General features: G+C 44.8%; 1 protein-coding gene across 1 annotated transcript in view; it reads left to right on the top strand.

Moving 5' to 3' along the window:
- Window positions 1–5,543, top strand: part of MGAT5B (alpha-1,6-mannosylglycoprotein 6-beta-N-acetylglucosaminyltransferase B) — a 1,313,368-nt gene extending 1,307,825 nt beyond the window's left edge. Inside the window, exon 17 of the mRNA XM_069654653.1 lies at window positions 1,478–5,543. Coding sequence (XP_069510754.1) covers window positions 1,478–1,676 — 199 coding nt within the window. The 3' untranslated portion in view covers window positions 1,677–5,543. The remainder of the gene's footprint in view (window positions 1–1,477) is intronic.
- Window positions 5,544–23,809: the final 18,266 nt, after the last annotated feature.

Genomic DNA, 23,809 nt, shown 5'->3' with positions numbered 1-23,809 from the left:
CGCTTACCTCATGGTCCGGACTGGAAGAGTGCAGGCTTACTTAAACATCTCACTTGGTACACGCACACACGCATGCGCGCGCGCGCGCTCTCTCCCTCTTCCTTTGCCTCTCCCCCTCCCTCCAGCTCCCCACCCGCAAGTGCGAAACTGGCATCAACAGTGCACGCCCAATTCAGAGAACTGGCAGTAGCACGTTCAAAATTCAGCAGGTCCGACTCAGCCCTTTACCCATCTGCTGTTGATGAAAGGGCAATACTTAAGCATTGCCCTTTCTCTTACTGGATCTGTGAAGTAGTATTGCCAGGTGAGGCTCAGATGCTGCCCATTCTGAGGTATTGTCAGGTCATGCAAACACGCTGCCCGATTACTCTACTATTCTGAGTACTAATATTGCCTGGGATTGGATCAAGACATATGAACAATGCCAAAATACCAAACACACTAGGATACATAACATAATTGCAAAGAAAATAAGAACGCCAGAAAACGATGTGTTAACAATTCCTGGCAGGAACGCCAGAGATTAATTCTTAAGATTTAGAATGAACCTGTGGCATGCGAGAAATGTCCTAGCAAAATGGCACATCATTGCAAGGAAGGACGGTTTTTGTCGTTTTTGCAATGATACCAGTATTCCTGAAACCATGGGCCATTTGATTGCGGAATGTCCTATGTTATCCGATAAAAGAGTTGAACATTTCGAAACACACTTTGAAGCATATATTGCGTTATCAAAGGAAAAATTCTGGCACATTTTGTATAACACCCAAATAACAAAGGTAAGGTTAGCAGTTGTCAACTGTCTAGCAGCACTGAAATTAAAACAAGGCTTTTAAATAAGATAGTAATAACGGCCTGAAGAATGGAAATAGCTGAACGCAGAATCAGCAGTGTGACTCTAACACAAATAGCAGGAATTTTGAAGCTGCAAAAGTCAAGGCAGTTGTAATAACTATTTTTTTTCTTTCCTCCGCTTTCATTAGTTTACCTCTGGTTAAAAAGTGGTCATGACATGATATGACATCCATATAGCATGAGGCATTCTCATGTTCCCCGTTATGTTTGTTTTAACCAGAAGATTCAATGAGGAGTGTGAATGTAATAATCCGTCTTTCATTTGTCTTTTTTTATCTAATAACGCTTGTCTATGTCTGTGCTTAGACCATCTAAACTGCCTTTTTGTGCTTTTTTGTGTTTAGAGTTTTGAGTTAACTCAATTTCTGCTAATGTGATTTAATGAAAATATTAATTTTTATCTTCTTTTATTGTAATTCTGTATTCATGCAATGAAAAGTTGATTTTTCAACTATATCAATAAAAACAAAAAATAAAAATAATAAAAATATTGCCTGGGGATGCTCACACTGCGCATATATTGTCCTGTGAGTAGTTGTTGCCCGGCGGCTCGCATGCAAGGTTAATGTAACGCCAGTGCTGCGCTATCTTCATGCCATGTTCGCCCTCTCCCCTCCCGTAGGTTGAACGTGCACTGCGACAGCACCGAGTCGGAGATGAACCACCTGTACCCGGCCGCAGCGGAGACGACGCGCGAGTGCTTCTTGCAGAAGGAGGAGCTTCTCTTCAGCTGCGCCGGACACAGCGAGAAGTACCGACGCCTGTGCCCGTGCCGGGACTTCCGCTGGGGGCAGGTGGCCCTGTGCCAGGACTGCGTGTGACCGCGAGGGCCGGACAAGGCCACATCATCTCTGACTGATGGCCGCAGCAGCCAAGGGCAGGGGAGGTCAGCTGTGCGCAATCCCTGCCCAGCGCGCAAGAACCAGGGTCTGAGCCATTGAATGAGCTTGCGGTGCCACAGCGACGCTTTCCCTGGTGCCGCCACGTCCAGTCACAGGAAGGGATGGTGCACGGGCATGGGAATGCTGCTACCATGGCCACAGTTTGACCCTCTAGACTTGCTTCATGCCCCGCCCCTCCCTGCCCCCCACATCTATGTCACTTTTCAATGGACGCCCCGTTATTTATTTAATTTTCAGATACTTATTGAGTGCAGAAATAGCTACTCGGGGACCCCGTTATGAAACTTAAGATGAGCAAAGGGACTTTGTGAGCATTTTCCTGGGACTATTCTGGCACGACTGTTGAGCTGACACAGTGCTGACATGACAGGCATCCCAGACTGCACTGCTCTGACAGTGAGAAGCCACTGCCACACCCATGCCAAAACGAGGGAACCCAGTTCATGTCTGATATGTTATGCCAGTCTGGGACTGTTAGGCTAATGGTTTGAGGCCCATACCGGAAATCAGAAAATCAACATAGCCAGTCGATCCATCATAGTGCCATTGAGTAAAATGCCTGCACTATTTGAAGAAGTTTCACACTGCAGTAGGCTTCTTGGCAGCACTGGACACTTTTAGCCTCCCTTTCGACTGCTTGGGTGTGGTGAAAAGGATCCAGCAAACCTTTGCCGTCCTACCCTTACGGCAAATGCATTTTTGACGACTTTTTTTGCAGCAAAATGCAGATGGTAAATTGGGGTAAGGTGTATTGGGGGGGCAAGGGCGTAATGAAGGCTGTTGGGTATCCCTGCCCGCATTTTGCAGCAAATAAAGTGACAAACGCAGTAAATAGAAAATCGGCCAAAGTTGAAACCTGCAAAAAAAAAAAGTGTGGCAATAGTCCATAGAACCGTGAACACTGGTGGTGGGTGTGTGGAACTGGCCCTGCTGCCTGGGATTTCGGTTAAACGGTTACCAGATACCCTAGCACGTTGTGAACTGGAGGGGTGCAACTGTCGTCTTGTGATCTATTTTTGGCTACTCACATTATGCTTAGCTGCCATATTCAATGGGAGTCAAAGTGCGAATCAACTACAAAGCCGCGGCCATAGAGCACTGTTTGGGAATGTGTGTATCCATTGATGGACAGTCTCGTTTCACTTCCCTCAAAGCCAATGATATGGCCAAGCAATGTCCAGGACAGGGAAACGTGTCCCGCTGCCAAAGTTTAAGGCCCCGGTTTTCTTACTACAATACCTTTTGCCAGAACCAAAACCACACCAGTGCCCATAGAAGTCAGTTTCTACCTTGTGGTACTTACACAATTCCTTTAGCTAATTAACAGAATCCACTCCAAATGTTCAATTAAATACTAAGGGGCTGAATTAGAGTTTTCCCACAGTGGATTCCCAGGGGAAAGCTGGTGGAATATCCGCCAGTGTTTTTTCCCGCCAATGGAGAATCTGCCAGTTACCACACAAATGGCAATGGAGACCACCGGAGTGTCTGCCGGCGGCGTGGCCACAGGCTGGCTTTCCATCAGCTGTCCTCCAGGAATCCACTGATCAGCGCCTGGATCCTAACTTTCCTCTTTTTTTAATTAGTTTGGGAAACACATAACTCATTGCTTTGGGAATGTCACACACTGATGTGGGCTGTGCTCTCAGTCCCGGGACTGGTAGTCCAGAGAGCTCTGTCTGCGCCTGTTTATTCTGCTTTGCTTTTCTGGACCTCCTGTCCCGTGTACTCCAGTGTAGATTTTCTGGATGGGCACTTGTGTTCATCCAAGCTGGACACATATGTCTATGGTGCTTATAAGAAGTGGGCACTATGTACATGAATCATCACTCGATCCCAGTGCAAGTGAAAGTGTTTCAGATGAACAACCATCCTTGCAAATAACCCGCAGCAGACACTCCCACCCTCCGGCCACTGCTTTACAGAGATGATGTTGGACATGCGCTACTCTACTCACAGCTAGTAGGTGTGCTTGGGTGTACGCCACATGCATTAGGAAAAAGTCACAGACAGTTCACACCAGGAGCAAACGGGGTCTTATTATCACGTATACAACTATCGGAGGCAAACTTCAACATGTTGCTTACACACCTGAACTAAATCATAGGAGCACTCTGACCATTTTACTGCTGATGCCACAGGAAGGTAGATTTGCGAATCAGAGAGATATCATGTTGTCCCATGTCAGGTGTGAGCAGCTCACCCAGCCCCATGTTAACCTTTGCGTGCAGGTGCTTGTAGGTCCTCTGTTATAATAGGAATGGAAATGAAAGACAGACTAAACAAGTCCGATGAACTGCTAACATGGGCCTACGTCAGTTCTTCATGCTGTTTGGACTTTTTCTCTGTTCCTGCCTACAATAACGTTGAATCTTTTACTTTTGACACACAAGTATTTTCCATAGAGATGATGTCACTCTGGGTGGATTGCCGAGCCGCTGTTGTACTACTCTGCCCTCCTCTCCTAGTAACCTTTGCGCTACTTCACATAATTAGCCTGCACCTGAGAAAGAATGGTCAAAGAGAAAATCAGGTACTTCCTGATGAGCACTGGAAGGGACACTTGCCAGGAGATGAAAGCTGCAGGAGGAACATTCTTCATGTCAATTGTGAACCAAAGCCGGGGCTGATCTGTTTTAGGCCTGCTCCGTCGGAGCCTTCAGTCCATACTACCAGTCTTTATACTGACATGAATAGATGCTGTGTGCAAGCATAAAACACCATGGTACCAGGACATCAGTAGGGTACTGCCTCTTTGTATGTGTATTTTGCTGGGCTACTTACAACGTTGGGCTGATTCTATGTACATTCCTCTCATACAAATAATAGAGTGGAGGGCGCCTTTACTTGGTGTGAAGTCCTCCACATGAACTATTTGGAAAGATACACCTATGGCTTGATATGGTTCAATACCAGAGAGACCAATGCTCTTTATACGGATATAGCAGACTCCTCTCCCCATCACACTGACCCTTGGTCAGCACACAGTTCCTCAGCTCGCTGCTCCATCACTCCTCTTCCCAGCTCCTCCGCCATGCACGTCCATCTTTATGTTCCTCCGCCTTCACTTACCTTTTCCATGACTCACATCCTTGCTGCTGCACATCTATATCAATGCTGAACATTATCACTACGCACTTTCATTCTGTGCGCCTCTATCTCCCTACTCCTGTCGGTAATGCCACCCTCTCAGTCGCACCGCCCCTGTATAACACTGCCCACCTTCCTCCATGTTCTCATTCCTCTTCTTCATGGTTCCACCCCCTTCATCCCCGCATCCCTCTATTGCATTTCCATGACAGCCTTCCGCCTACCCATCACCCTGGCTCTCCATCACCTGGCCCCTTTGCCACTCCACCCATCCATTAAGTCATCACCCCCTCACCGCTCCATTCTGGGGACTGCTTTTGTGGACCTTCACTCGACCTTCAATACTTGGAACATATACGGAATAATGACCCTCTGGGATTGCACAAGGATTGAACTGTATGGGCTATGGGCTACAGGCTACGGGCTATGGGCTACAGGCTACAGGCTATGGGCTACGGGCTACGGGCTATGGGCTATGGGCTACCGGCTACAGGTTATGTGTTATGGGCTATGGGCTACCGGCTATGGGCTACTGGCTACGGGCTATTGGCACAGGCTATGGGCTACAGGCTACGGGCTACAGGCTATGGGCTACGGGCTATGGGCTATGGTGAAGCAGACAAGCAATATAGACACTCAAATCTTCCTTTATGTTTTTTTAAAGATTTATTTCTGGTAATAAAGATTTTATCGGGACATCGATGTGTATCATTGATTTATTTTCCTCCTTTTTTCTTGAGTGGATGTAACAGTTCTTGCTGCATTGCCCGGTCATCCGTTGTGCTAAATCTCCCAACAGATGAAGACTCAAAGCTGAGAAGACCTTGATGCGTTACTTGGAAAGCTCTAGCAATGTTACACGGATATCTTCAGAGGCGTTGAACCCCCCAGCCTCCAGCACATTGACTGTTATCCCACAGCACAGTACCTAAAAAGCTTGTAGCACATTACCTCAACAGACCCTATTACATGGCCTGGGACACCTCCCACTGCTTTCCTAGAACAACTCTGGTATATTATCTGGATGCACCATGTGAAGATCTGCCACAGTTCCTGCATTTTCTTTTTAGGGTCCTACTATTTACTTTATCAATATTACAGCCCTAGCATGTTGTGTAATAAGGGTAGGAAGAAGGATAGTTCAGGGGCTACACGTTTGTCTTGGAAGCAAGACAATGGGCCTCATTACGAGTCTGGCGGTAGCTGTGCCAGTAAAACCGGTGGGCTGCCACCGGACTCGTGGGGATTTACCAGCACCAGACTTGCTGGAATTACTGGGGCATTACAGCCCCGGTTGTCCAGTAAATCCAGCGCCGGCATTCCGTTACTCCCCATTCCATTGGAGTCCCATAGGACTCCACGGGAATGGGCATCATGGAAACACTGACACCATGTGGTAATGGTGCCGGATTTTCCGCATCTGTCTGCGGCCAGTGTTGTTACGTCCGCCAGGTCAGACCTGGCGTGTGTGATGCCACACGGCCACTGAACATGGAGTTAGCCAGTCCGGAAAACTGTGCCGGTACGGTTTTACCGACACCATTAAATCCGGACCGGCTAACTCATAATGAGGCCCAATGCCTCGCAACATAGGTGGGAATCACGTTATACAAGAACAGTTATAATTACACCCAGTCACATTTTCAGCCCTTGGTACTAGGGATCAGCAGTGATCAACAGCACAAAATCATGCACAATAGATAACAAAAGCTGTTTTGTTAAGATGTCTCGGCGGGTTAAATGCTCTTTGTTTTGATTTGCAGGTCGCAGGATACAACTCGTGGTAACGCCAACTCAGCCTTTCATGCTGCTGCAAACGATAAATGAGTGCCAATTTCGATTGTGTAAAATATGGAAATATGTCCTATGAAAAGTGCCTCCGATTAGTAAAGTAAAGTGTTTACCCTGAAGAAAAGACAGAAAGAAGCACAGAAACAGTGTACTAGTGGATTACAAAGATAACGTGGACTTTGTACACCTACTTATTGAAGTGTGGGAAAATATCACAGGGGTGCCGAGTTCACGCGTGCTCCAGGGCCTGTGGACCGCGGAAAGTCCATCTGTGTAAAAGTTGCTATAGTGTAAATGGCCAATTTTTGGACCACTGCCACCCTCATCCCCCTCCACTACAAGCCGGGATTAAGAGCTGGCAGGCAGTCTGAAGTTGAGGACATTCCTCCTTGGCTCTACAAAGATCTTTGGTTTTCTCACTCCTAATTGTGGTTTCTGTTTTCACTTAAGCATTAAGTCTGTGCATGTTGACATCCCTAGCCTTTTTCAATGGAATGTTATGGATGTGACAGTGCATGTCCATATCCCTTTCCCTAGTATTCCTAAGGTGATGCCATATGGAAGCGGAACAATATTACATGAATAGAGGAAAGACTGTAGCGTAGAAAAGAGGACTATAAGGTGATGCCATATGGAAGCGGAACAATATTACATGAATAGAGGAAAGACTGTAGCGTAGAAAAGAGGACTATAAGGTGATGCCATATGGAAGCGGAACAATATTACATGAATAGAGGAAAGACTGTAGCGTAGAAAAGAGGACTATAAGGTGATGCCATATGGAAGCGGAACAATATTACATGAATAGAGGAAAGACTGTAGCGTAGAAAAGAGGAATATGGCAAGTGTGTGGTAAGTAAAACAACGAACATTTAAATACATTCCATTTTATTAAACATATATCATTCTAAAAACATCAATTTCAAAAATGTAAAAATGTAGACAAATTCAGCATAAAACATCTATAAACATACATTACACTGTCCTATTTTCACACAAAGTTCAAAAATGGACCTTAAATCATATAAATTATATATGTTGTTCCGCTTCCATATGGCGTCACCTTAGGAATACTTGTGACCGTTCTAACCCCAGATGCCGATGAAGAAGGGGATTCCCACCATTAGATTAATTCATATCCCTTTCCCTAGCACACTCACCCACCTTTGCAGCAAGAATTCTCATGTAACGTCGACTTGCTCGTGCATGTCCCCAACCGTGCAGCTGACCAAGCTCCCAGTTGAATTGCAGTGCTTGGTAAAGATTAGGAGGTAACTAGCCCCAGTCTCCTGGACATTCTAGCAGGGGAATTAGGTATGCGGGCATGTGACCTTTATCCCCACACATTAAATCGGCTGCCTGTTGTTCAGCACAGCCTCAGTAAACTGATGCAGGATTCCATAAAGCTGTATTGCAAACTGACGCTGTGGGGCACAGTATGTATTGAAATATCCTGGCAACACATACCATGCCCCACTGTGAAAGATGATCATTTAGAAATGTGTATTAGTCACAACCTCTATCTCTGTGGTCTTCTTAGAAATACCTCTGTGTTCCTTTGTCTCCCACGAGGCATTCGGCTGACTTTTGATGTATGCAGCTTATTCCTTGCCCCACATCGGAGTTCATCTGAGCCCTTACACGCCTTATGTCAGGATCTGATGAGCGTGAATTCTCTGGGGACAGAGACCATTTAAGGATCACATGGGATATAATGTGCAATAAATATTCGGCCCATTGAAATGTGCATATCTGATTACTCAATGCTATGCATTATTCCACATCCATGGGCAGAGAGCAGGCACACCATCTTCACGAGCCCTGACATTGCTATGCAGATAGCTCCATTACCGTATTTTGCGCAGAGGTTTCTATTATCTCTGCAGAAGCAGGATGACTGAATAACAAGTGAGAACGTATAACTCAGTCATATCTGTCTACAGCACAGAAGTTTAGCTGTGGAAGCACAGCAGAGTGTGAGGCCGAGAACATGACCCCTCCCTTTAATGGAAGTCAAGAGTGGCTGCCGACTCACATTTCCTTCAATGGCCTCCCCAGGTTTCGTGTGTGAGGAGAAACAATATTCAATGTTTAATATTCTGTCGAAATCTTTAAGGTTTTTAAAACAAGCGCCTCATTGTCCTATTATGACTTTTAATCTGGCCTGGAACGTCAGTTTCACTTTCACTTCATGTTTTAAAAAAATCTGCAAATAACTTGTCCATTTTCTACTGGTGAATTTATTTCGGGCCGCTGAGAGGCAATTGAGTACACTACATATGTGAACTCTTATGCCTGTTTGCATGTACTTTTAAGCACAAGGGAGACATGTTCTCCTGAATTTGATAGTTTAAATAATTAATAACCACTATTCGTGGATTGGCTTTACTGGGCGAATCATCTTCATTTCTCCTTCTAGGTTAAGGTTCTTCCTACAGTAGGAAAGTATTGTCACTCTTACAGGCTCATGACCCCAGTTTTCATTTCGCTTTTCATTGTGGATCCTTCTATAATATGTTTACTCCATCATCACGGAGGAGCTCAAGAGTGGCAAGTGTAAGGCACTCAACAAGTGGGCATCAACCCTCCAAGAAACTCTCAGAGAAATATCGTGCTCGGAAGAAGACCTGAAAACCAATCCGGACCGAGTAAAAAGAAAAATGGAACTCATCGACTGGATCAGGACGATAGATACAGCCAGAGCAAACAAATGACTACTTCATCTCCCACCGACTTTTAATAAAGTCAAGAAACCCTTGAACTGAAATTCCCAAACAAAAACATGAAATTCCCAAATAAAAACATGCGATTAACATTTCTGAAAGCCAGGCTAAACCTGCTGACGACGCATTAAATTCTGGCGATCCGGGCCCCGAAGAACGATAATAGCTGTCGCCTATGCAAAGATAAAGAGCAAGTGGAAACACTGAAACATCTAGTGTTAAGATGTCCTAAAACACAGCAAAACAGAGATAAATATCTTCAATCATGCTTACAAGGGGCAGTAACGCTAGATGAAGAGACAGTGTGGAACAGGCTAATTTCAGGAGAGACAACAAGATAGACATTAACAACGGTGAAGCTAATAGAATTAGCCTTGAAATCAATCGCCCACTTATCGACAGAGGGAGATAAACTCTGAATACTGATTCCATGAGAAGAAAAAGACCCTTGTAAAAATCAAAAAAATCTTTTTGATTAAAATTCAAGAATAATAAAAAAAAAATAATAATAATACCTAATAAACAGAGGATATTTCTGTTTTGTATTGTCAAAATCCTCCTGCCTGTCCCGAAGACATTGTGAAATTCCTGTATTTGAAATCTCGTCTCACAATCAATGGTATTGCACGCATTAATCTCATCCCTCTAACTTGAGTCTGTTTCTCATGTCTTCCATCATACAGTCCAGGTTTGCACAGCAGTTGTGATTTCATTTATCTGCTCTCCCACCTTGTTGGATTTCAAATTAATCTCAGTTCTCATACTACTGAGGACACCCAAAGGGTGCTTCTCCAGAGGTGAATGGACCCGGGCCTCACAGAGTCACAGACATTTTCTAGAATTGCGAATCCCTTAGCTGTGACAACAGATACTTTGGATTTCACTAAGGCAGTACAAAAATAAGAACACATTTAATAAAATGGCACACCGAAAAACAAATAAGGAAGACAAATAGTAGTTTACTATTGTCCCCGAACTGAAGAGGAGTGTATATGTAGCTATCAAGATGCAAAGGAAGAGTCACAGTCATACCATGAATCCCGTAATAATTATAACTTGGCGGTAGATGTGTGACTGGTAAACACGTTTCTGCTAAGATTGTATATTTTACATTTTCTTAGGTGTATTTTTAGAATTCTAGGCACAGGGGCATTCAAGAAGTACAGTCAGTATTGAATGAATGCATTCAGCATTTTGACAGTGCATCATGAGGTTAAAAAATACAATGTTGGTGAGGACAAATAAAAGGTGTTTTTAGGGCTGCAAAATAGGTCAATTGTGAATGGGCTGCAGAATAGGAATACCAATTAGATGATTCTGGAATGCAAAAGAGAGCAAAACCTAGACATTTTCTGTATTCGGGAAGCACATCTTGCTAATGCAGAGGCAGACGGTGCATTACAAGTAGATTTTCTAGGAAAACTTATCCAGTCTGCGAATGGTACAAATTGATAGAGGTACATACATATTCTGGTGCAAAAGGATTGTAGGTATCCGGTTCATCCCACCATTTTATTGATATTGTCATCGTCATCCTTTTATTCCCCTCGCATTTCTTTTATGAGGGCATCACCCTACATTAACCTCCATGCACTATTTGGCTACTTCCCAAAATTCGAAGTAAGGATACATTTTGTTTATGAAACTACTAGAAGAAACGAAGAAGCATATTCTTGTATACCTGCCTGGAGAGAAACAGTCGAAGATGGGTTTTAGGAGGATTACTAGGGAAAGTAAAAACGTATATTGACTGTATTCTGCTTATAAGACATCTCTCATAATGTTGCTTCTAATCATTACCATCAATACTTGCACATTCTGATAATTTGTTTTAAGTTTAAAAATAGCTGGAGACATGCCATATCTCTTACACCTAGGATGTACAAGACCAGGCTCTGAACATTGAAAGACTCACAAACGTTAGACTGAGTGTAAAATCGATTATAGATGAGGTAGAGTTGATAGAGATTTGGAGGGTTAAGAGTAAAGAGAAACCCTTAAACACATTGGGCCTCATTCCGAGTTTGGTGGTAGTCATGGCGCTATTTGCGCCATGACTGACACCGAAAATGGGTCCAGCACCGGTGTAGTTCAATGGGGACTTACCAGTGTATTCCGACCTTTGCGGGACCGGTAAGTCCCCATTGAAAATGCCATTCCCCATTCCCATTTGCGCCCCATAGGGCTCAATGGGAATGGGGAGTGCGCAAATAATGGGCTTGCGATTTGCAAGCCCATTATTTGTGCCCTGTTCCCCTAACGGGACCCGTAAGGGACGTGTGGTCCGACCAAATGTACCTTACGGTTCTCGTTGGGGGACCTCGGAATCGGGCGGTAGGGGATTACCGGCACCGGTCTCCTTACCGGTGTCCGGTATCCCCTACCGCCCGACTTGGAATGATGCCCATTGTATTCCATCTCCCATAAACAAGCATCCCAAATGAATGATTTGCTATGTTAAGTATTTGAAGCAGTCAATACACCCTGGGCTCAGCCTAGTATGCAACCCACAGATGAAATGCTTATTTTATTATTTCTATAGCTTCAATATTTTGAGTGATATACCACTGATGTCACACACTTTCTGAAATACCCCAGGTCACGGTGGATGAAGAATCCGGCTGGTTGGTAAAGGTAATATGTATGTATTTATTTATTTATTTATTTATTTATTTATTTATTTAAAATTCAAATCAAACATATACTTTTGAATGTGGAGCAGCAATCACCAATGTGGTGACAATAACAGATAAGAAGGTATGTAAGCACTTAAATCCACTCTTTAGCAACACAAAATAAGAAAACACCAGAGAAAAGAACACTTTTGGCTTGGTTGGAAAGATGGCATTTAAGTTAAGATTCCCCCCTTCATTATTCCTCAAACCACAAATAAACAATTCTAACTAGATAGAAGGAAGCAGCAGGTAATCAGGAATAAGGAATACAAAACAGAAATTGAATCCAGCCTTCCCTCCCCAAACAAGAGAGAAAAACGGATTTGAAACCTTACACTTTAAATGTGTAAAACAATGAATGTGTGCAAAAATCCTTAAATCAATACACATCCTTATGGGAGCAAGATTGGAAAGATACTAACAATCATGAGCGATAGTTTGAGCAAAAGTAAACACCTTGAATCTGAATGGAAGGTTGAAAATAATTTAGAATAACAATCGCACATGTAAAACTTTGCACAAAGATGGATCCCCACCTAAAATTAACCAAACAGTTTTTAAGCAAAACGGATGAAATGATTTGGAGTGGGGTTTTTGGGTTGGGATGTAGCTGGTTTAGGTATAATAGAGAGTTGAAATGAAGTCTCTAGCTATTAAACTGATGCAATGTTGAATGAGAGGCGTTTTTAGAAAAACGGGTAGTGAAAAACAGAAAAGAAACTCAGTTTGGACAAGAAAATATTTACTATAGTTTTACTCTATGCTAGAGCATTCTGGCCAGAATATCAAGGAGAGACAAAGTAATCTCTAGAGTTGATTCATGACTTCAACACCAGATCCCCAGCGCCTGCCCCGGAGGAACCAGTCGGATCACTCAAAGTAGGATGGATAATTTAAGATTTACACAAGATAAAAATGACTAAAGAAATGGCGCTAAGCAAGATAAATCAAAGACAGGATTGCAATAAGGATTCTGACAATGTTAGAAGTTATTAAGGTAAGGATAGAATGGTTTAGAGATTTGGGATGCGACAAGGCAAGGCAAGGTATGCTATGGTTTTCTATGTTTCCTATTAATACTTACAGTCAACTTTAATTTAGGATTTTGGACCGTCAAGAGTTCTGGTCATCACATGGATCGGGTCTTACCAAGGACAGCTGGGCAAATCGCGTGAAACCGGATCATCTGGGATGTTCTGGTTACTTGACTGCACTGGCCCTTCTGGTTACTGGCGACTGGAGATCAGTGGGATGGCGAGTTTTCAGGCATGCATCTGGCAGTAGCAAGCCAGATTGGATCAGGATGCTTCCCTTGGGTTTGTGGGATTTTCTGAATTTGAGGCCTAGCTGAAAAGGGGTTCAGCAATGCATAGGCCTTGGCTTTGCAATTAAATCTATAATCAAGATCAAGCAGAATGAAGAAATCAGGAACAGGACGCAACGCAGGAAATCAGGAAGAAAGTTAGGAATCAGGGTGTGTGTGTGCTGTCTGGTTCCCTTATTTATCATGCCAAATGACATCACTAAAGTATATGGTAGGGGCACGCTTACTAGCCACACCCATAATGCTAGGATTGGGCAAGAGCATAGTTCCAGCCTTACTCTTCGCTGATTGGATCACAGAAAAGGATGTCATGTTTATGGAATGATTTTTACAATGACTAGAAACCTCCCCTAGCTACTGGAACCAAAATCTAACTTTACTCTTTCTCTAGAAGATCGTAGATGATTTATGTGACTAGTCGAGTTTGTCTGTTTGTTACATGTGGTTTTAAAAATGATGACATCATAAATGGAAAACATTTATTGTTTTTTTAATTGAACCTGATGGTTGTTTTTTTAGCATGATTAAAGTAAAAATTCTGATTAACAGGATTGGAGCTTGTGACGATTGGTGCTCGCTCATATTATGTTGTTTTTCTGAAACATACTTTTTAAATCTGCTAATACAAATAAGAGAGCGATAAAAAGGTTAAGAATAGAAGAGTCGAGAATGGAAGATATTACTCCACTTGTGCATCTCTGAAAGCAGTTGCCGAAACATGCACCCAAGCTTAGACAGTACAGCGCAGAATGGGTTAAAGGAACCACGGACGAAATGTTTATGCTGTGGCCGCATGGAGGGTCACTAACGAAGGCAGTCCTTCAGCACATGACGACTTATTTGCATGCAGCATACACAGGGAAAAAGCTAGACAAGCACCTAGCGAGCTTAGAACTCTGGAAGGAAGATGTACCAGGAGGAGCGAGATGAACTGCCTCCTTGTAGATTGGATACTTAATGTATGCAAAGAGGTGGGTGAGGAGCCCACTGCTCCCCCGCCCCAGCTGAAATAGAAGGTGAAGACAAGAAAGATGATGTGTTATACACACTGAGGGAGCTTAAGGCAGCAACGGGGTATAGCAACCCAGCATTTGAGTTGCCTACACAAAGTTGTGATGAGGGTCTAGACAAAGAAACTGAGAGAGATGTATTCTCTAAAGTCCCGAGATGAAAGAGAAGTCATTGGGCAAGCGCATTTCTAGATATAGGAAGAGAAATAAAGAGATGGAAAGGAGAAAGAGATAAAGCTGATGAGATAGTACTTCTACAGGACGAATGGATGGGTGGCTAGATTTTGCATAATCTCGATGGCAAAGGCATCGAGGATGTAAGATAAAGGTTAGATCAAGATGAGCAAGATGAAAAGGATTGAGAAAAAGATGAACAAGATAACAGACAGAGAGCCATCGATGAGCAGGAAAGGCTATAACGGAAAAGAACAGAGGAGGAACAGAAGTTAAGGGATAAGAGACTATAGAGACGTAAGGACAAGAAGATACGCAGGGCAAATGAGAGAAGGGATATGAAGAAAAAGAAGAAGACAGAGAGGAAGCAAGGAAACAAAGCGAATTTGACAATGATATGGAACTTAAAAGAAGGCAGAGAGCACGCAATCTAGATCTCCTGGAAAACGAGATAAGGGATCCTGAACCACAAGTAGCATGGGAGGATATAGAGGTATTCTTCCCAGAATACCAGTCATTACCAGGCCCGTCAAGAGTAAATTAAGAAGACAAGTTTGACACAAGGAGCATTGGGGAAGTGATCGATAAAGTATTTCATGATATGAAAGCTCAGGAGGAATCAAAGGGAAAGGGAAAAATAATCGACTTGAGAGCACTCAGATGTACGATACAGCGGGAACCTCATGTCATATGAAGCATAAAGAACTGTCTCTAGATAGACTGACTCTGAATAGAGATGAGGAGACGAGTTGTACGAGGTGGGCACAAAAAATGTCAGACGAATACAAGGATACCTTCCGTGGGGAAGAGAGAGGGAACGTATGTGGCCCTGAGGGATGTTTTTAATTGGAGAAAGAAGTCAGATGGCCAGACTTAAACACACCTATATCTATAGTTTCGGAACCATTGACACAGTCAGACCAACCTAAAGGGAAACTCCATGTTGAGAGGGGGGGAGTTGCAGCCTTATGTGAGCAGATTAAGAACGCTACCAGGAAGAAGGCGATGTAGGAATATTGTCCCATTGGTGGACAGACAAATGATAGATGAAAATTAGTTTGGGGCTTCACAGTCTCCCTTGTTGGAAAATGGAGGGGCCACACCACAGTATATACCTGTCATGGGTATCAGGCAGTTGGGGCAATCTGGGTGGAGGCTTGGCAGACCTGGCATAGGCACACAAAGAACCCATAACAAATCCCTCCTTTCATTCCTTCCTAGTGTTTGCAGTAACTTCCTGGTTACCACTTCCTGTTGCCAAACAGGAAAATCATGATAACTCATGAGCTCTCTAGTGTTTGGGTGTGGCTGGCTATATACGCCACACCCAAGATTCTTCCAGTGCTTTGTGTTTCTTACTGTGAGCTTTTCCAGCAACACACTTGCCATGCTCTGGTTCAGCCAGCATCTGCTTACCTGCTCCGGATCATCCTGTTTCTGCTTACCTGCTCCAGATCATCCTGTTTCTGCTTACCTGATCCGGATCATCCTGCTTATGCTCACCTGCTCCGGGTCATCCTACTCCTGCTTACCCACTCCGGATCATTCAGCTTCAGTTTACCTGGTTCTTACTCCACGCCGCAGTTATCTCCAGTCAAGAGGGGAATTTTACACCGGCACCTGTAAGAAAAATATAAGAACAGCGTTAACACGCGCACATCAGTAACGCTGTGCATACTCTCCGAATCTTCCCGCGACACTGGAATCCAGGTTAGTTGCACAAGCGCAGAAACCCCTGTAAGAAAGAAGAGACATTATTCATTGCGCTCGTTCCAATAAGGTGGACACTTATTTCGCTGCGCTCTCTCTCTCTACGCAGTGCAAAGCCACAAAGTCTCCACTATTGCTGAACCCAGACTCGAAGCGCTAATACCCCATAATTTCTCCTGCAAGGGAAAGGGAGAGATATTACAAGGCGCGCTCAAATTGAAGGCGCTGCGCAAACCTACCAGCACCTAGCTTCTACACGCAACACTACTCACCCACAAAAATACCGGCAAACAAAGACAATACGGACAATTTTGGACACTCGACATTCTCTGCGCAACATTCACTTGTGGGAAGGACATTCCAGCCAGTGAAGAAACTGGCGCCTTGAACTCTCGGCCTCGCTGTGAAGGCATAAAACAGCGTTTGGCATGTGAGCTCAGCCTACAGACATTGGCACCAATCACATGAGTGAATCGCGCCCCTGCAAATGCAGGATGGAGTGCACACCCTACGAAAGATCAAGGTAAGCCCAAAGGGGGACATCACAGCACACAGTAAAGAGAAGGGAAGGGCCCAGGGGCATCGGGTGCATTCAGGTCTGAGTGTACACCTTGTATTTGACAGGTATTCCTCCAGGTGAAACAGGGGAAGTGAAGACTCAGGGTCAAGGGATGCTCATCCATCGCTCCTGCAGAGACAGAGGTGAGTGTGACAGAACACAAAGCCTTCCTCAATACCTCTGCCCGAGTGATGGAAACCTCCGAGGTAGACCAGCTTTCCCTATTGTTAGGTGAACTACGGGCCGAGGCGCATGCAGCCCGCTCAGAGACAAATGCCTTAAGGCGTGAACTGGTAGTCAATAGGGACAAAACAGATGATTTGGCAAGACAGCTAGTACAGACCCAAGCTGGTCTAGCACCACTACCAGGTGGAGTTCCACAGGGGCAACCTACCGTGGCACCTGTAGCCACACCCGTTCAGGTATTGCTTCCAGGCAACATCCCTTTAGCACCCCCGGAACGCTTCTGTGGGGATTCAAAGAAATTTGGAGGGTTCATGAATCAATGCCGGCTACATTTCATATGCAAACCAGACACCTTTCTCAACGATCAAGCTAAAGTAGCTTTTGTCCTCTCCTATTTAGGAGGGCACGCGGCAGACTGGTCTGTCCCATTAGTGTTTAGGGATGACCCTTTACTGAGAAATTACCCAGGTTTTCAGCGTGAACTGGAAAAACTATTGCCCATCGGACTGCAACAGGGGGGTCAGGATCTTATCTCATATGTCACCACATTCAATCGTTTAATAGCCAAATCAGGTTGGCAAGAGGATAAACAAATAACGTTATTTTATCGAGGACTGAGAGGAGAATTAAAAGATGTCTTGGCGCAAGTAGTTAATCCTTCCGAAGATTGCAGTGAATGCATTGACCTAACTATGCAACTAGACCACCGGTTACAGGATCGCAAGGCCGACCATACCAGATCAGAGCATAGACCAGCGTATATCCGACAAAAGGAAGCGTTCCATCGACAGGCCTCAGAAATACACTCAGAGCCCATGCAATCAGGTGTTCTCAGGGGACCACTCACCAAGGTGGAGAAAGGCGTCAGGAAAAACTCTGCTTATATTGCAGACAATCTGGTCACTTCCTCTGGAATTTCATGATTAAACTCCCACGGAAGACAATTGGGGTACTAGATAACACAGGGGAAAACACAGGTGCGGTAGCGGAAAACTCCAACACCCGGCAGATGTAGAGGTCGGTCTGTCGAGCCAGGAGCGGAGCACTCAGATCTCACATTTCAGTATTCCTGTGGTTTTGGTAGACCCTTCACAGCCCACCCGAATGCAGGCCCTCAAGGGTTTCATAGACAGTGGGGCTATTGGGAACTACCTTCACATAAATACCACAAAGACCTTGGGATTAGCATTCCACCGTAAGGACACTGCAGAAAGCGTGACAGCTGTGGATGGCACTCAACTCCTTTCGGGACCAGTAACAGTGTACCATCACCGTAATCTGCCAAGATGGCCACAGAGAAGGTATTAGATTCGACCTTAACGCGTCACCCCAATTCCAGATGATTCTTGGGATACCATGGCTAGAGATGCACAATCCAAAGATAGATTGGCGAGCTTGAACCTTACTCCTTTCCACAGAATGCACCTCTCGTTACGACATCAAAGGGATCAAAGAAAGCCCATTGTTAGCGTCACAGGAAAAGATAGCAGGTTTAGGCTTGGTGGGCACTTTACCAGAGGAATACCAGGAGTTCCAGGATGTGTTCGCGAAGGAGCAAGCTAATACACTACCACATCGAGTTTACGACTGCCAGATTGACCTGCAACCAGGGGCACTAGTACAGTGCTGCCGCATTTATGCATTAACCGAGGAAGAAAATACTCATCTACGCACCTACTTGGATCAAAACCTGGCTAATGGCTTCATTAGACCATCTAAGTCACCAGCCGCCTCTCAACTCTTCTTCGTACCGAAGAAAGAGCGGGACCTAAGAACATGCATTGATTACCGGGACCTAAATCAAGTCACCATAAAAAATAAGTACCCATTACCTCTGATACCAGTACTCATAGACCAGGTGAGACAAGCAAAGATTTTCACCAAGCTAGATTTACGCTGGGCATATCACCTGGTACGCATGAAGAAAGGGGATGAGTGGAAGACTGCGTTCAGTACCTGCTATGCCTTGTACGAATACCAGGTCATGCCCTTTGGGCTTTGTAATGCCCGGCTGCGTTCCAGCATTTTATGAATTAGGTGTTACGGGAACTCCTCGATGTCTGCGCAGTCATCTACATCGATGACATTCTGATCTACTCCACCACTCCCCAAGAACACGTAACCCATGTGCGAGCTGTACTCCACAAACTGTGTGAAAACCAACTGTACGCAAAGCTAGCAAAATGCTCCTTCCACGTCACTGAGGTGGAGTTTTCTGGGATATGTACTGACACTGCAGGGGATCAAGATGGACAATAGAAAAGTGGAGGCAATCCTCACTTGGTCCACACCCATGTCTGTAAAGGGAGTTCAGAGTTTTCCTAGGGTTTGCAAACTTTTATCGATACTTCATACCAGCATTCTCACATATTGCACATCCAATAATGTCCTTGCTGCGCAAACACTGAAAGTTCGAATGGACACCAGCGGCGGAAGAAGCTTTCTGAGCTGTCAAGGAAAAATTCACTTCAGCCCCAATTCTGCAACACCCACAGCCTGCTTTACCGTACATCGTGGAGACAGACACTTCAAGCATTGCCATGAGGGACGTATTGTCACAACAAAATCCTGAAACTGGATGCCTTCACCCCATTGCCTTTTGGTCAAGGAAATTTTCCCCAGAATAATTAAACTATGCAATTTCTGAGAAAGAACTCCTAGCAATCAAAAGCGCATTGTGTGAATGGTGACATTACTTACTAAGAGCAAAACACACCATCACAATAATAACAGATCATCAGAACTTGCAATACTTACGCTCGGCAACAGCTCAGTCTTCTAGGCACGTCCGTTGGCCCATATCCTTAATGGAATACAACTTTGTAATCACCTACCGCCCCAGAGTTAAGAACGAGAAAGCGGATGTGTTATCCCGCATTGGCACAGGAGAGGAAGTCTACAATGCCCCGAACCCGGCGGAGATCATACCCAGCCATAAAATTCTCGGCCTCTGCATCGGCCCATCTCTGTTAAATATTCTGCAGGAAACAATAAAAGAAAATATGTCTGAAAAGACCTACTGGCTTGGGACATGAAGGGAGATCAGTTCACCATTCAAGACAAACTACCATACTACCAACAACGCCTCTCTGTTCCAACTAAGGATCTGCAACAAGCAATCATATCAGACTACCATGACTCACTGTTAGAAGGCCATCGGGGTATAGCCAAAACCATGAAGAAAGTAAGCAAATCTTATTGGTGGCCAACTTGGAGAGAAGATATTGCCACCTACATAGGCACCTATGAGGTGTGTGCACAATAGAAAACATCCAGGCAAAAACCAGCTGGCCTCCTTTAGCCAATCACCATTCTGCCAGCGCCCTGGTACACAGTATAAATGGACTTCTTCACTGATCTACCTCCTAACTCAGGTTATAATACCATCCTCGAAGTAGTGGACCTCTTCTCCAAAAGGGCCCATTTTATAGCTCTAAAAGGTATTCCCTCAGCTCAGACCATGGCGCAGGTCTTTCTAGACCAAATCGTCAAGTTACATGGATTCGCTACCATAATCGTTTCAGACAGAGGCAGCCAATTTGTATCTCGTTTTTGGAAAAAATGTTGTGCCTGGCAAGAGTAGAAGTCCGTCTGTCTTCTGCTACCACCCACTCAAACGGACAGCCAAACCGAGCACACGAGCCAGACCATGGAACAGTATTTGCACTGTCTATTACACCAAACAAGCCAAAGCTGGACAGAAATTCTATGGATGGCAGATTATGCCTACAACAACTCAACACATTCATCAACCCAAGCAACACACTTCTTTGCTATATATGCTCAAAACCCCAGAATGTCGGTCTACGATCCGCCAGAAAAGATTGAAATGCCTGCAGTAAAGAGTCTACCTGCCAGCATCATGAAAGCAGCCAGAGAAGCCAGCAGGAACCTACAGCAAGCCAAAGAAACACAGAAAAGAAACGCTGATCGCCATCAACGAAAAAGCCCCAGATTATCAAGTGGGAGACTCGGTCTGGCTGGCAACTAGACACATTGCTTTAAAGGGTCCCAAGAAATTTCATATACTATAGAAAAAGTAATTAATCCAGCAGTCATGAGTGACACCAGCATATCCAGCCCTTGTCCACACGTCATCAGCTCTCTCATCATGTATGGTGATCAGGAGACCCTTAATGTCCCCTATAGCTAATGTGCTTCCTCCCATAATTTTTTCTAACTTATGTATCCACTTGCCAGTGGCAAAAGTTAAACTCGGGAGCTTACACCTTAAGTTATCCTTATCCATCTGCGGCCACGGCATTGTCATAATCACCTGTGTCTCTGCAGGAGCGATGGACGAGCCTTCCTTGACCCTGGGTCTTCACTTCCCCTGTTTCACCTGGAGGAATACCTGTCAAATACAAGGTGTACACTGGGACCTGAATCCACCCGATTCCCCTGGGCCCTTCCCTTCTCTTTACTGTGTGCTGTGATGTCCCCTATGGGCTTACCTTGATCTTTAGTAGGGTGTGCACTCCATCCTGCATTTGCAGGGGTGCAATTCACTCATGTGATTGGTGCCAATGTCTGTAGGCTGAGTTCAGATGCCAAACGCTGTTATATGCCTTTACAGCGAGGCCGAGAGTTAAAGGCGCCAGTTTCTTCACTGGCTAGAAAGTCCTTCCCACAAGTGAACTTTGCGCTGAGAATGTTGAGTGTCCAAAATTGTCCGTATTGTCTTTGTTTGCCTGTATTTTTGTGGCCGAGTAGCACAGCGTGTAGAAGCTAGCTGCTGGTAGGTTTGCAAAGCGCTTTCAATTTGAGCGCACCTGGTAATGTCTCTCCCTTTCCCGTGCAGGAGAAATTATGTGGTATTAGCGCCTCGAGTCCGCGGTCAGCGCTACTGGAGACTTGGTGGTTTTGCACCATGTAGAGAGAGCGCAGTGAAATAAGTGTCCACGTTATTGGAGCGACCGCAATGAATAATGTCTCTTCTTTCTTACAGGGGTTTGTGCGTTCGTGCAACTAATCTGGATTCCAGCGTCGCAGTAAGATTCAGTGAGTATGCGCAGCGTTACTGATGTGCGCGTGTTAACGCTGTTCTTCTTTGTTCTTACAGGTGCCGGTGTAGAAGTCCCCTCTTGACTCGAGCGTGGAGTAAGAACCAGGTAAGCTGAAGCTGAATGATCCAGAGCGGGTAAGCAGAAGTAGGATGATTCGAAGCAGGTGAGCAGAAGCAGGATGAGCCGGAGCAGGTAAGCAGAAACAGGATGATCCGGAGCAGGTAAGCCGATGTTGGCTGATGCAGAGCACGGCAAGTGTGTTGCTGAAACAGCTCACAGTCAGCAACACGAAGCACTGGAAGAATCTTGGGTGTGGCTTATATAGCCAGCCACACCCAAACACTAGAGAGCTCATGCATCATCATGCACTTCCTGCTTGGCAACAGAAAGTGGTAACCAGGAATTTGCTACAAAGACTAGGAAGGGATTAAAGGAGGAATTTGCTATGGGTTCTTTGAGTGCCTATGCCAGGCCTGCCAAGCCTCCACCCAGCTTGCCCCAACTACGACCTGCTACCCATGACAAGGGTGTTCTTTAAACCCCTCTGAAGCATTGTGACGACAAGACAGCACTGGTAAACTGGTGATGCCTGCAGCCTTATTAAGGGTGGCGCTAGAACAGCTACACTACCCCTTGCACACCACAAGAGAGAACCTTGCTGAAACTATTGCAGAGTATTGGTTCGTACCAAATTTGTTAGAGCATGTTGCGTTCTATGTAGTGAACTGCATCGTGTGTCAAAGTATATGGCTGAGCACACACTATACACAGTTAGGGAAGTTATTCCAAAACCTACTGGCCCCTTTCAGCATTTGCATATCGACTATGTTAACATGCTGCAAGTATGTAATGGATATAGATACATGATTGTTGTGGTTTGTCTGTTCTCATGGTGGATTGAGTCTGGTGCGTGTACACACCCAGGCTCTACCCGTGCAGCCAAATTCTTAGTGTGGGAAGTGTTTCCCAGATGGGGAGTATGTGAAGTAATGAGGTCAGATAATGGCCAACATGTTGTGAATCAAACATTTGAGCAAATCAGCTTGTTGCTTGGTATAAAGCACAAGTTCTCTTAAGCCTATCATCCACAAGGAAATGGGTTATGTGAATGGCTCAATGGCTTGCTTAAAGAAAGGATAGCCAAGTTGAATCTGACCTTGAAGAAAGGGTGGTCGCATTGCCTACCACTATCATTATATGCATTGCAGAACCAACCAGTTTAAGACCACCATCTCACCCCCATGAGATAGTGACAGGGAAACGGATGAGGACATGCCTCACGCCTCCATCCAGAATGAGAAGTGATTCTCAGTCTACTGCAGAATTATTAGGAATTAAGTTACGTAATTATCTTACATGTATGACCTCATGTATCTCTGCTTTTCTGGTCAGCTACGGCGAAAAGGGTGTGGGGCAGTACAGAACACAGAAGGAGATGATTCAACAAGTCGTGTTCAAGTATTATGTCTTCTCCAACTATTCCCCAGTGATGCAGTCCTAATCCATAATTTTACGATGAAGTGGCTCAAGCCGAGATTTAACAGCCCTTTCATTGTGGAGGACGTCACGCCGTCTGCAGTCAGAATGCAAGTCAGACGTGCTTGGACTTTTTTAGGTGATGTCAAACTTTAAACTGGAGAAATCCCTCTGCCCACACCCCCTACAGAAGCAAGCATTGGGGAAGAACCTCAGAAAATGCAAACAAGGTCTATGACAAAGAAGAAGGACACAGAAGCTGTCGAGTAAAGAAAAGATTTCATTGGACTGTGGCTTGGGTCGGGACCCTCTTTTAGCCATTTCTGAA

This window comes from Ambystoma mexicanum, chromosome 3q, assembly GCF_040938575.1.
Source record: "Ambystoma mexicanum isolate Mex_15411 chromosome 3q, UKY_AmexF1_1, whole genome shotgun sequence".
Lineage (NCBI taxonomy): Eukaryota > Metazoa > Chordata > Amphibia > Caudata > Ambystomatidae > Ambystoma > Ambystoma mexicanum.
The sequence above is the reverse complement of the archived record's forward strand: the minus strand, read 5'-3'. Positions and strand labels throughout refer to the sequence as shown.